General features: G+C 32.2%; 2 protein-coding genes across 2 annotated transcripts; one reads left to right on the plus strand and one right to left on the minus strand.

Moving 5' to 3' along the window:
• Nucleotides 1-1378: 1378 nt before the first annotated feature.
• Nucleotides 1379-4575, plus strand: LOC131852148 (protein jagunal). The gene is made up of 4 exons (XM_059202789.1): nt 1379-1641; nt 2202-2343; nt 3267-3500; nt 4245-4575. Exons 1-4 carry the CDS (start codon nt 1553-1555, stop codon nt 4374-4376), a joined length of 597 nt encoding a protein of 198 aa, XP_059058772.1. The 5' UTR covers nt 1379-1552; the 3' UTR covers nt 4377-4575.
• Nucleotides 4576-9418: 4843 nt separating this feature from the next.
• Nucleotides 9419-14224, minus strand: LOC131852167 (homeobox protein Hox-C6a-like). The gene is made up of 3 exons (XM_059202807.1): nt 13741-14224; nt 10147-10322; nt 9419-9547 (listed from the first exon to the last, which is right to left on the minus strand). The coding sequence occupies exons 1-3, from the start codon at nt 14222-14224 to the stop codon at nt 9419-9421; spliced, it is 789 nt and encodes a 262-aa protein (XP_059058790.1).
• Nucleotides 14225-15501: the final 1277 nt, after the last annotated feature.

The raw sequence follows: 15501 nt of genomic DNA on the forward strand, positions 1-15501 counted from the left end.
ATCTAAAATAACTATTGTTTTTCGTTGAGTAACGACCCATGTTTATAAAACATGATGGAACAATTAACATCTTATCGCATGTTTCTGATTTGTGAGTAGGATGTGACGTCATGGAATTTGTTTATGGTAGATGAAGGTGGAATTGTGAAACTGCGCAAGTGCTATACGCTGGCAGGGCGCCAAATGAATGGCAAACATGCAGACGGCCTGCCTGATTGTAAGCGGTAACCGTCTCCTCTATACATGAACAGCACTACGGACATCACTTTATTATGTGACACCACTCTTACGTTTCCATTCCGTAGACTAAGACGTCATGCCTCTTATACTGTATTTTCACCAGATATTCTGCCAAATACAACCGAAAGACGATTTACAAAGCAAGCTGCTTGGCGGCTGAAATAGGCAAGACTGAGACTTTACTAATCAATAGTCTACCTTTAGTAAGTAATGTAAATTCATATATACGTACAATTAGACATGTTTATTAAAACTAATGTTTGTAATGCATTGATTTACTAATCATTCAGACGCTTTATTATCGCAAAATACAATATATAAAATCTATTATCTCCTATGATTTTAAAGGAATTAGTAAATATATTTATACCATAAATGTAGAGCACGCTGTATGCTCAGAACGAATGGGCTCAAACGGGGAAATACCACACGTCATGGACGTCTTCTATCTGTGTTATGTGATTCGTATGGTGACTCGACGTTCTAGATCTCCATCGCCCCTCCTCCACCATCCTGTCCCTGGCCAAATTCCTTCCCTTTCTTAAAAGGCCGGTAACTCATTTGCGTAATTACCCTAGTGTTACCGCAAACTAGCCCCTATGCCATAAAAAACTAAAAAATATACATAAGTAGTTACTAAAATATTTCATATTACTACTACTACATATACTGGGGGTCGTCCTACATTGCATTTGCACGATCAGTCAGTAGAGTAGATTTGCAAGCTGCTCAGTTAAATATTCGAAAATTGTTGTATTTTTCAATTACAACAATTTTCAGGTTGACTATATTTATCAGTTAATTATCAGATCTTAAAAATATTTTCGTTAGAAAATGAAAATGTTTGAATTTATTCCGTAAAATTGGTATTTTAATGGTAATGCGTATCCGAACTTGAATTGGAATGTCAATTTTATGTTTCGTTTTAGGTGCAGTGTTATTGATACTGTCAAATATTTTTATTCATAAAATTGTTTTTAAATCTAATAGAGGTAATCTATAGAACTAAAATAAAACGGATTAAATAAAGTGTAGCACAATGTTTAATTAATTTATATTGTAATACACCACTGTTCATTTTTTCTTTTTAACCTGTTTGTGTTGTAATGCGTGTAATGGAACGAACACAGATAGACCTTGAAACGTTGGCATATTTGGCATTTCTATCTTTCGTTTTGGCATATCTATTGAAAATGAAATTAAAATAATATACAAAATTTAAACACGAATTATCTGAAAAATGGTCTTATTGTGATCTTTTGAAGTTGAGAAGTATATTTTCTGTTAATTGGTTGTAGAATTAAGTTATAAAATGGCTTCACGCGGTGGTATTATGGTGACAGGGACGAATGGAGCTGATTTCGAACACAGAGAAAAAGTTGCTGCACAATATCAATTAAGGTAAATATTCTATTAATTATGTTAATTTCTGTAAGCTAACAATACCTTAATGGCTACTATAATTAATTGTTTTACGACAATGTGACAAATGACATTTATTTTACTGGTTCCGTCAAATTATTTTTAGACAACAGCAATCCATGGTGTAAATGTTTCGCGCCTTTAGTCATAGAACAGATTGTCTTCCGTATAATACAGACAGTTAATTACAAATACTATTCAAACAAGTAGCCTTTTTTGCTTACGTTGTCTTGGTCGCGGGTTCAATCCCTGCTGTATAAGCTTTTTTATTTGTAATTATATCTATTTGTATTGGTCTGGGTATTGTATTGTTATGTATATCTTGTACGAACCTAGGACATATATTGTCTATTATCTCATAAATAGCAGTTGAAGTTACAGCTATATTGTTAAAAAATTATCAATTAACTAGTACTCTACTAATAACAGCTTTACATAATTTGAAACTAGATGGTGCTGTGTGTAGTTTTTAAAGATAATATTTAAGAAAGTTTACACTACTTGTTAAAATTGTTTACACAACTATATTTATTTTGCAGTGCTTTAAATAAATCCCGACTGAAATACTGTGTATTCTTCCATCATATGCTGTTCCTGGTGATGCTGGCCAAGTTATCTGCTGATATACTGGACAAACTTGATATTTTTATATTAGAAATTGAAGAATTACAAATACCACAGGTAATATATTTAACAATCCTTAATATTATAATACTTAAACATAGTTTCTTAGTTACATTCTTACCTTGGAACAGCATTTAGTGCATGATTATGTCCATTGTATGTCAGAGAAGGAATACAATTACTTTGATATTTGACCTGGGTATAGGTTTCAGGGTTTTTTGCCGATGTACATTAACACCCACCTTCACCACTTGTGTTAAAAAAAATACTTTAAATAATAGGACCTTCATAACATAACAATGTTATTTGTTGCAGATGCATGTTACAATGCAACATAAATGGTCCATATATAATTGCTATATTGTAAATTATAATCTGTTTTAAATTAAAATTGATAGTAACATAATTAAGGCACGAACACAGTCAATAACTGAAATAATAAGTTATATGACTTTTCATTGTAGTTATTATGTACTGTAGATTTATAACAATAGTGTTAACAATATCCTTATTATTATTATATTACTATCTCAACTACCCCTACCTGAGGTAAGGGGTGAGCCCAACAAGTCCTTTTTTATGTAATTGTAATGGCAAACAAACTTGTGTTCCACCTGATGGTAAATGGTTATTGCCACATGTACAGAGAGACAAACTACTTAGCATTCCGTGGATTCACTATGCGGGAGACAGCATTTTGTGGCAGAGAAGGAAACTGAGCCGTTTCTATAGACTCAGGAACTAGTCACAGCAGCAACAATAACGATGTAACAAAGAGTACTACTAAGTATTGCTCACTTTGATCATATTCCTTATAGATAAAAATTGATGTTACTTAATTCATCTATAAATTATGTAACATCAATTTTTATCTATATAGAAATTTTATTCTCTTTTTATATAGAAATTTAATTTTTATTCCCTTATTATATAGAATTTTTTATATATAAATTTTAACGACTTTAATTTATAATTTCCAGCCAGTTTGGTGGGAGTATGTTTGGTGCCTGTCACTTCTCCTCTCGTTCCTAGGTCTCTCTGCTATAAAACGGAACAATATAAAACAATTAAGACGTTATATGTATGGCATCTGTATTCTCGGATTTGGACCGTTACTGTACTGTGTCTTGTATTATTGTGGAGATGTTTGGAGATACTTGTCAAGAGACGACGAAGAAGATGACAGCTCTGAAGTAGAGATTGAGTTATGGCAGGTTAGTTTAAATTTTTTATATTCTTATTCTATAATTACAGTGTAATCATAAAATAGTATAAAATGCCAATGTCAATCTGTAGCCTGTAATTGTTTACTTTTCTTTATTTGTTTATTGCTACTAGCATTACAGTTTTATAAGTAATAGCAGTACCCGCGACTTCGTCGGCATGTAATTCAACAAAAAAGTAAATTAGAAAATTTTTCTAAAATAAAAGTAGCCTAAGTTACTCCTCATTTCAGAGATTAGGCGGAACAAACAGACAAACAGACAAACAGACAAACAGACAAACAGACAAAAATTGTAAAAAATGATATTTTGGTGTATTTACCGTATTTATATTCATATGCATATAATAAAAAACGGTTATTTCAATATTACAAATGGACACTCCAATTTTATTTATATCTATAGATAAACTCACCAAACACCATGTTCAAAGTAATAGGTATAATATAAAACAAAATTGATGACAATTCCACTATATGCTAGTGACAGCACCTCAGGGAGAACAATGGAATGTACAATGGGGTTTTACGAAATAGTGTCTCTTGAATTCTCTTTATTTTATGTACAATATAAAAAACTTGCTAATTAATATATAGTTACAATTAAGTAAAACTTTTTAACATTATTATTATTTAAAATGCCACATAATTTATTACAGTTATGTATTACCGTTACTGTGTGAGTTATTAACATTATTGTTATCTGTATTAACAGCCTTGATTTAATTTTTTTCAGGATTACCCATACGGCTTGCTGTGGTATGCGTTCGTACTACTTGGATCGCAAATTCATTTCTTTCAATTGTACTTCTCGTACAATCTACTTAAAGCGTGGCGCGCCAGAGGAGCATTGAGGAAAGCAGAATGAACCAGAACTGTTAAGTTTAATTGTACCTTTTGAAACATAGTAACTATTAAAAGATGCCTTTGACAATATTTTATCATATAATTTAATAACAATACTAGTTAAATTACAATGTTTTTACTATAATTCTGCCAAGTTTAATAGGCCTCTTTCGATGAGAGTGTGATGGTAATGAAATTGTACGATTTTATTGACGGATTATAGCAAATCCTGTTATGGTAATAATATTTCTTGCAGTTTTTTTTCTAATTTGTTGATGTTTTGTTATCCAAATATATGTTGTGACAACCAAGACTTATCAATTTTGTGTGATAAATTGGTAAAGGCATCTTCAATCATTCACTGCCGTAAAAAATACTACAATTGACACATTACTATTAAAAATAAATAAATATAGATACCAAATTAAAAAACTAAATGCAAATCAAGTAGTTTAAACGAAAAGCGCATAACATTCACATCGACAAAATTATAACATGAGTGACATGTATACAGTAAATTTTAGACAATAAAACTAGCTTTTTTCAAGTACAAATGCTTTTTGTTTATTTTGTGTGCAAATTCAAAATGACATGGATTCAAAAAAATATATTTCAATAGAATTATCCATGCACCATAATGTGTTATTAAATTTATGCTCAGTTATTAATGTAAACGCTACGACAAATTTCAAACCAGAAAAGAATATATTTTGTAACAATCATGAGGTAATAATAAAAAGTATAAGTGATTTAAAATAGCAGTCAGTTCAGTCTGTGAAAGTGTTTGCTTTCAACCAATAACTGCTATTCTATTATTCTAGTAAGTAGAAGAATAATATCAATTTTGAGGTACTAGCGGCAATATTCAAATATCATTTATATAATGTGTCAATTTATGTATCCAAATCCGTAAAAATCAATTAAATTAAAAAGACAAAAGTTTAAACTGTGTAACTCAATGTAATGTGTTGTAAATATACTGTAACATGGTTCAACAAATATATATTTTTACTTATAAAATGTTATTTCATATATGTTTTAGATATATATTTTAGAAAATTATATAAAATTGTTTACAGCACCATAAAAGCACAAATGACATTGACTATTTATATACCACGTGAAATTAGATAACACTTTGTTGAATGAATATTCAATCGAGTAAAATGATATTACGGCGTTGAAATGTATTATTTATATCAATTATTTATAACTCGTTTACAGAATAATCATTTCAATGCATTATATCGTTTTTTTATTGGTATGATTGATTATCTTATTTAATGAGATATTGAGATACTTTATACAAGTGACACTGCGTATAAATATGAATCTCCGTAATCGGAGAAAAGTATAAAGTGCTGTGCCATTGCAACTTGAATTTTTTTATTTATATAATAACTTATGCGTCAATTCTTATTTTATGCAGATAAATATTTTTGTATAATAAAATACGTGACTACACTAATGCGTATAGTGACTCAGCACTTTGTGGCGACAGAACCGCAATTAATTGGAACAATGAGAACAAGTGCGGTATCTTTAGTATAAATAGTACGTAATAAAGCCATGATCATGAAATAATACAAATATTTAAAGATATAAAAGCCACCAGGGGTATGAATATGTAACGCTTTGTAATTATTTCTTATTTTTTGAAAATCGATTGATGATGGGTAGGTTGCAAGCCATACAAACTTGTTAGTAACTGTCTTTGTCAATTGGGTCATATACATGTATGTATATTTTATACCACAATAGTGATACACAAGCATACGGGGTAATTTTATGGTAAACTCTTAGCATATATTACAGGCATTAGAAAAAACAGACATATTATGTGCTCGTTGTCAACCCTTGAAAACATTAATATAATAATTTGTAAGATGATTTGATGATTGTATGCTCTAGAGAAAAGTTCAGCTGGTAGTTCATTCTGTAATATGAGTGTTCGCGGGAAGAAATTTCTCTGAAACTACACTGTCCGTGACCACTTAGGTTCCAGGATTTAAGTCTATAATCACAAGGCTTCAAATTTCAATCTGTTTAAGATGAACTATTGCGACAGCGTTATAAGATAATGCCCCTATTTGAAAATCATTGGAGTTAATGGTTCACATAACACATCTGTGTGTAAAATAATTACACGAGGGTATAGCTGTATAATTGTATGTTGTTGATATAATGCTCAAACAACTACAATAATTGTTGGGATATCTATTCAAGACAAAAAATGTTTACTAGTCAGACAGGATCTTAAATGTTTCTTGTCAATGGACAAAATCGATAAAATTACTGTTATTCGACAGTCTATATGTGACACTACAACGAGGGGCAATACCAGAGCAGTGGTGGTGCGATAAACGCCAATCTGTGAGCACACCAAGAAATCGGTTATTTCGATCCATATATGATCGGTCCCCGACGCTCAAGTTCGAACCCTAGCGGTGTTCTCTTTAGGCGAGCCATAAGGCCTTCCTCGGGTTTGGAGTGCCATCTGCACTCGCCCCCCATAGTTCGGTGAAGCTATAAAGGCTGGCTGCGGCGAACAGTTTTAGAATAGTTCCAAAAGCTCTGATGTTACCCCTATTTTTAGTGCTCTGTATCTGTGTATTAATGTGATCTGTCGTTTTAACTGAAAGGCCTAAAAAAATTAAATTTGCTCCTAGTTTTTGGGTGTATAGGCCTAAGAATGTAAATATGTTACGTTTGGTCCTGCAATTTATAATGGTGTTAAAAGTTTGTTTTCATTTTGAGGTTTTCCCTTGAACACTGTTTTCTATTAATAAAATTATTTTTTAAATTATCTTTATTATTATTGAGTCCTATATAGATAAGAAATGTACTATATTATATGAATATACTCGTAAGTAATAATCGTAACTGATAGTGTAGATTAACGGTTATAAAAATAAACCTAGAATTGAATAGGAAATTCTTTGAAAAATAATTAGACCAATATTATATAATATTTATGACATTATGATTATATATCATTATAAACATCTGTTAGTAGAAATAATTTGTAGTGTCGTGGCGTAGTGGTTTACTACTACGACTCACATCTTAAAGGATCATACCTCCGAAATGTGGTTAAAATTAAAAATTTAAATTATATTTCTGGCTGGCTTACCGGTGAAAGAATATTCTATAACAAAATTAATCCGTACGACAACGGTAGGCTCTCCCGTTGATGGATTAGAACGATTATATTGGAATCGTAACCCAGCAAAAAGTGGGCGTGTCAAGTGTTTTCATTAGGACATCGACAGTTGATAATGCCTCTGACAATGTAACATAACATTCGTGTAGATATTATTTTATTATTGCTAATAATACTGACAAGCAAGCATGACCGTGCTTTAGTCTGTATAAGAAGAAACGTTAGATTCAAATATTCTCAGCACCTTTGCAATGTTCATTTAGACTAGCCTAGCCGGCACTAACAACAGCATTAGACTATCGATTGTCTATTGTTTTACTATCCAATCTCAACATTTTGTGTTAATTTCACTGTGTCTCTGACAAATCTATGATCACAAACTAGAATATATAACGGTTTATGCATATTCGACTTTTGTTTCTTCATATAGTGCGGGTTCTCCATGAGTTTTATTTTATGTGATTGGAATGGCAAACAAGATGATGCTACGAGCTGTACGTCTCAGCTGAAAGTAAGCGGTAACCGTCACCTATATGCATGAATAGCACTATAGACATCACGTATCATGGGACATCGATGATACCACACATGCGTTGCTATTGCAGTGGATGATGTCATGCCTCTTATCCTGTAATTTCACTACAACCGAAACAGCTTACAAAGCAAGCTGAATGCAAACTTGGCGGATGAAATATTACAAGACTGATTATACACTTGTAAAATCTCGCCTTTTTATAATGTCTACCCTGGATAGCAAAAATACGCTAACTAGCTTTTGGGATCTAAATATAAAGTAGATGAGATAGTTTTTTCATGCAATCATTATTTTCCAATAGTAATATAATCCGATTTACCATTATCCAGTCTCGAGGCTTGTAAGTCATCCGGCTCCTACTGGACCATTCCGACACTGGTTGCTGATTCGTCATTTGAAAGGTATCTAAATTATTCTAGTAAAGATTTATTTCTTCCATCAAACAAAAATGTATATCTAAACAAATTGTTAGATGATTTAATTGCTTCTCCTTTCAGCAGGCCTGCTCTGGAGTTTAATTAATTCTGATTTCAGTGCTATTTTTGTACCGAAAACGTACCCAATGAAGTCTAAACTGAATATGACGATAACGATATTACTTAGTATATTATTTCGTGGTCAATGAAATAATTCATTGACGACGAAATATAGAATTAATATTTGTTATTTAATTTATATTAAGTTAGGAACGGTCCGTCTTTTATTAAGGTATAAATGTGACGTGCACCTTCGTTAATGATATGTGCTGGCGGGGCACCAGAGCAGTATGAACCAGGTCAGGTAGCCCATCATAGCGAATTCATCGCTAATTAACTGTGGTTTCCAGAGGGGACTGTGTGGAGTTGGACCAACAGGATGTTATTGCTAGCAATGGGGCCACTAGTCTGACAATCCCCTTCTCTCTACACTAATATTTACGTGAATATTATGCGTTTACTATTGAAAAAACCGCAACTCGTACTATTTTATTTCGAGTCACGGTTATTTAACTTGCCCCACTTTTTGGGACAGAAGAAAAACTGACATGCCCGTACCTTCACCTGAATTTAAAGCCGGGCACGCCCTAGATTGTTTATAACAGATAATTAGTACAAGAAATATTTAATTATATAAAATGGACAGTTTCACTGATTTAAATTATTTTTCCATTTATCGAAAGTTACATAATTAGCGAGTAACATAGGCTGTAGGTTTTTTGGTTCTAGTACCTAATAATATACCTAGAAATTAATAATAAAAATTCCAGTGCCTTAATAAAACAAAATATTTTTTCAAAACTTAAGTTATATTTCTCAATGTCATTTATCGAGCCGTTTGTTAATCTTTTTTTTAAATTACATTGGGATTCCTAATGGAGAATAAATCTTCATTCGTCGTCAGCTATTTGAATTTCCTCATCAGAGTCTTCGTCGGCGGTCGGCGGACTGCCCGGATCAGCTGAATCTGGAGCTGTTCTTCTCCATTTCGCGCGGCGATTTTGAAACCATGTCTTCACCTATAACCGAATAAAAAAATGTGAGTATTGCAACGAGTAAGTACGCAGATGGATATATACTAAGTATATAATAATACTAGAAGAACCCGCAAACGTCGTCCTGCTCATAAAACAGCGTCTCTTATCGTATCCTATCGTATTTTTTATCTAGAACCCATTTAAATTTGCACCCAAAATTTCATCTAATTCAGTCCAGCTGTTTAGAAGTCGAGGAGCTGTTTAGGAGTGATAAACACACCTTCAAAAGGGAGAGAGAAATATATATAATATTTTAAGATAATCTTTATGTACGTATGGTATATACAATTTAATTTTCTAAAAACGTTAATGTAATGAAAAACTTCGTATGTTTTGTATTTTTCTTTCGAACTATGCACTATGCAGTGATTTAGCAGTTTAGAACACATTCATACTTTCTAATAATCGCGGGTTTGATCACCACATAATATTTACATCTATTTTTTATTGTTTGTATTGGTCTGTGTTTTCCTTTGTATCTACGAGTACCTACTGGTACTCTGTGCCAGTTTTGTTATGTTTGTAAATAAATGGCGCTATATGAGTTGTGGGGGATTATTTAAATTGTTCTGTCAATTTACCTGACGATCACTCAGTCTTAATGATGCTGCCAGTGCTCTTCTCTCGTCCGGACTGAGATATTTGCTGGCGTTGAATCTACGCTCTAATGCCCCAGTTTGAGACGCACTGAAGCGCACCTGCCCACCTTTCCGTCTACCGCCCAATCCCCACCAGGGACTACAGCATGACGGTAGTACTGTGAACGAAAATTATTCATTAATCTAACTAATTGAGTTTCGATGGATGGATCGAGGTTTGTTACTCTTTCACGAAAAAAATACTGAATGTATTTTAATGAAACTTTACAATAAAGGTTATACTTAAGAATAACACAGGCTATAAATTTCGGGTACAGCTAGTAAGTATATAAGGAAAGAGGAGAAGGCCATTGTTTCACGAGGACGGTGGTGTTCCATACTCTTTCATAAAATAAATAGGTATTTATTTTTTAATGACATCATTGAGTAATGTTTTTATAATCGAAAAGCTTTGTTCCCGTGGTAATACCATATTTTTTTTATTTCTTTTGATGGAAGCTAGTTTTTTTTGTGAAACATTATTATTTAACATCGGATTTACTCTTGTACTGCTGCAATACCTTCTGTTTTGTTTTCATATACCATGGTAATTAATCGTAGTGATTATTTGCTCAATGACAGTAACATTTTAGTTTATTTTATTTTTTGGAAAAGACAAAGAGAGTAAGACTATATAGCCATTGTCTTATGGGTCAACGATATTTGTGTTTAAGTAATGTTATTGTTTTTAGATACGTTGTGATGTTGACGTTACGTGACCTGCGTTGGTATAATTTTAGGTATCTATAAAATTGTCTACTGAGTAAGCGTTTTGATCTATAGTACCTATTTATCAAGCGGTTTGGTGCGAAGTTTAATAGAGTAGACTTTTAAATATTACAAAACACCTATCAAAATGTTGTTCGATGGAAAATTTTGGAAGTATTACAGAGATAATACCTATAATCAATTTATTAACTACATAGGCACTTGAGGCTATCTACGATTGTTATAAGACACGGTTTCGTATCCACACCTTTTTTTTATCATCAAATTAAGTATCGTTTAAAAACCTTTTATCGTTGTCGATAGATTATAGAAGACGTTTGACAATTCGTATCAGATTTACACGATGCCCATATTTGTATATTTGAGTTACTTTAAGATATATAAATCTTAGATAGAGTATTAGATAGTAAGGGTCATAAACCGCGAAAGATTAATAAGTAGGTAGGTATTAATAATAACTATTATTTATTTAAAAATAATAAAATTAACAATATTACGTTTTTTAGAGTTCAGTACTGAAAACATAAGAACAGAATTCACTCTGTTGATTATATAGATAGTTTGTTTGATCGTTTGTTAGGATCTCTCTTTTCCAATATGTATAATTGTAATAATTCAGGCAAGGTAAGTAGCTTTTTATAGATCACTAGCTACCCACCCCGGCTTCCTACGGGTGTACATGTATTACACATATAAAACTTTCTCTTGAATCACTGTATGCGCTGCTAGAAACTGCATTAAAATCCGTTTATAAAATCTAAGCGACAGACTGAGAAAGCGACTTCATTTTACACTATATGATGAGATAACAACACCGCCTGTACTAACGCTGGTGGAAGAAAGATAAAAAAAGTATGAAATTCCGGCAGTCATAAAAAGTTGCGAATTTACAAGAGTACCTACTAGTATATGACAAAATCGTTTTTTTTACCAATATTATTTAGGCAGGCGCAGCAAATGCTTCCACAGAGCTTAATGATGTGTTATTTTTTTTTTCTCTGTGTTATGTCTGGATTTGGAAATTTATATAACCATGTTTTTAAGTAAATGTACTTTTATAACACATAAAGATAAGGAACCCAGTCACAGCTAGATACAGTCGCACTTGTCCCAGATTTTTTATCATAACAACTATACTGATTGTAATTATTGATATATTGAATTGTTACTATCTAACCACTTTTTATTAAGGATTACATTTAGTGTGATGATTAAATATTATTGATAATATTTTTCGATAAAGTTTTGTGAGGGTGGGGTCCTCTAAACTAGCCTACATGTATTATGAAGTAATGGATTTCTTCTTAAAGGTTCGCAAAAAGTACAAAACTTGAAAAATCCACTCTAATGGTTGGCTTTACAGTCTAATTTAGATAATTAAAATTTTTTACTTAATTCAGTATTGTACTAGGTGTGACATTTTTATTTTAACAATTCTGAACTTATTCGCGACCTGCGCGACCTACATTTACCGTATTGGTCCTATATTAATAACAAACAATCTGGAATAATTTAGAAAGGCTTTCACCAATTTCAGATGACCAACTGGAAGGTCTGACATTCAATACGTTCATTATAAACTAGTTTTAATGATAGAATTTTATTTTAAGCAATTACAACAAAGTTTATGATATTCTTATAAACTACTACTTTCCGAAAAAGCTACTGTACGGATTCAAATGACATTTTAAAAAACAAATAGATCATACCCTACGTCTATATAGAGGGACACGGTATAAGAGTTATTGTACACTTATACGGACCTAAAAAATACACAGCAGAAAGAATATAGAGTCTCTCTACATTCTTTTTTTTTAACATTTACCCATAGATACATATTTGACAAGTAAAATTAAGTTACTAAATTAGAAACTGAATTGCACAGTCTACTATTTCAATGCACGTGAAAAATTAAACTGCCCAATTATAAAAAACAAATTGGGTGCTCAAAAAACTTTCACCATTAATGATATAGAAATTGTAATACAGAACACTGAGCAAATAACACGTAACATGTTGATTTCGCACTGCTGTTATGTGAAGGAATCCTTTGAATTTAATATATGCAACCCATTGATTCGCATTTGATTGCACATTTTCATGTAAAAAATATAACTGTTTTTAAAAATATAAATGTTTTGTCAAAATATTTCAAAGCAATTCCAAGATGCGTCCTCTTATCTCAGCAATATCTGCAAACTTATGTCTATTTTCATAAAGATATCTACATTGCATCTAAATGTATTCAATATAAGTCATTGGACTGATATGAACCTACGTAATGCCGATATTTATTTAGATAATCTTTGATGATATTAATATTAATTATATTTATATCGGATATCGAATTATTTTGTATGATTTCAGTATCCTCGTGTAATGTATTGATTTTAAAATACAATATTGGATAGGAAATATAAAGAAGTTAGAGTGATTTGACAATATCTAATTTAAAATAGTTTTCAATTCGAACTATAATCATATTTCACTATTTAATTTGATTAGATACGTGAAAATATCAATAAATTGTTCCGTATAACTTATAACGTTATCAGATCACTGAGTAATCTAAACTTAATCAGTTATTTTTTATTTGTTTAATGGTATTCGATAACTGCGATACTGTGATACGAACAGGTTCCGCAATCTACAATATATATTTGGACAGTAGTGCCATACTTTTCAATAAAATTCCACAGATAATCAAAATAATACATATTGTTTATTGCACGAACGATCATATAAAAGTATGCTGTAATATAATTAAAATAAAATATATTTGCTCTTGCAACATGCTCTTTTTCTCACCTCTATCATATCCATAAGTCTGTCGTATTGTAAACGGATGTGATACAAATCTATTCGCTGCTAATTGGTTTCTCAAGATTTGATCGGAATTAAGCATTGGATCGCTGTAATAACTGAACGAGTGCCGGGGCTGTACAGGGTACGATACTGGGTCCTTCGCTCTGTAGCGTGTCCACGAAAGGTTAGCTTTCATCGGCGTAGGGTATAATGGGTACGTGTTCCTTCTCTGTTCCAAATTAACTTTATTCAGCTCCATTTCGTGTTGTACTTCGCGTATAACGTTAAATTTGATGATTTTTTCATCATTGGCACCGTTCTCATGTTTTGCATCGCTTTGTTTGTCCTCGTTGTCCGTTTTAGGAGTGCTGTTGCAAAGAAGCGGTTTCGACGGTTCATTACTTAAGTTCTTGTATGTTTTGTTCTTCGTTGTATCTTGTAGAATGTCTTCGATGAAAAACGATTTTTTTTGCCGACACGCGCACATGTTGACTGCTTATTTGGCACTGCCGAATACTTTATCGATATGTTAAATATTATCAGTATGAAGCACGGTAATTGATAGCTACTTATTTAATGGACATTCTAATCTATTTTACGTTATCCGACGCCACTTTGGCATGTTTTCTATATAGTTTTTGACAGGACTCGGATTAGTTATGGATAGATTAGATAATGTATGTTGTATAATCTGTGACTTGAAAGCATTGTAATTAACACTAAAGGGGCACTTAAACTACAGGGAATCACTTGTTTAATGCTAATCTTATCGAGAAAAATCATTCTACGTTCAATAAATTGTATTTAGCGATGATGTCGAAATCACACACTTCCAAAGGTTGATACTACTTACCTATATTAATTTAAATACAAGGACAACGCTTACCATCGCTTTCCTCGCCATCGATAGGGAATTCATCTCCGTACGCTGGCACCTAGGACATGTGGTTTTAGAGGCGTTTTCTCGCGCGTACACTTAGTTTGTGGAATGAACTACATATCGAGGTTTTCTCAAGAGACTATACCATGAGGTTTTTCAAGAAGGGTATACTAAGGTTTCATATGGGTCACCAATTCGCACGTGACACCCATAGGATACCATCATGGGCTGTATGCTTGGTTATCACCATCGTAATATTAAAAAAAACATAGTACAAACTCTAAAATATAGCCTACATTTTCAATTAGATAAATACATAGAAAATACATCGGCGAAAATTGTCTTAAATTTTATAGTATAGCTTTTCCTTGATATGATATGTATACAAATGCGTGACATTATTAAAGCAACAGAAGCTAAAAGAACTGTTTCTTACACCTCCACCCCATATTAGTTTTTTCTGAATATCTATAACATATACATATATATAATACCTATATATAGATTGCTTTGGAATTCGAGATGCCGTCTGCCTGAAGCCTGTATAGTTGGGGATCTATAAAGCATTTTTTTAACAAACAACCAAAGGAGGGAAAATATTTTTCCTAATTATACGTATAAATAACGATTGCGTCAAATTTAAAACAGTATATACCTAAGGATCTCCTTTGATAAATAAGGACAAGTATTTTTTTGTGTACCAACGTATTACTCAATGGCTTTGCAAAAACTGAGCATAATTTTTAAAATGTATAGGATGTAATCATATAGTATGGCCATGTAGTATGAAGTGACGAGGATTATGTGGTCAAAAAAGCCTTAAGACTACCCGAACGTAAAAGAGGTAGAGGGCGTCCTCCATTCACCTGGTTGACTAGCATGCG

Source organism: Achroia grisella, unplaced genomic scaffold (assembly GCF_030625045.1).
Source record: "Achroia grisella isolate CSIRO2021 unplaced genomic scaffold, CSIRO_AGI_Agris_v1 utg840, whole genome shotgun sequence".
NCBI classification, from domain to species: Eukaryota; Metazoa; Arthropoda; class Insecta; order Lepidoptera; family Pyralidae; genus Achroia; species Achroia grisella.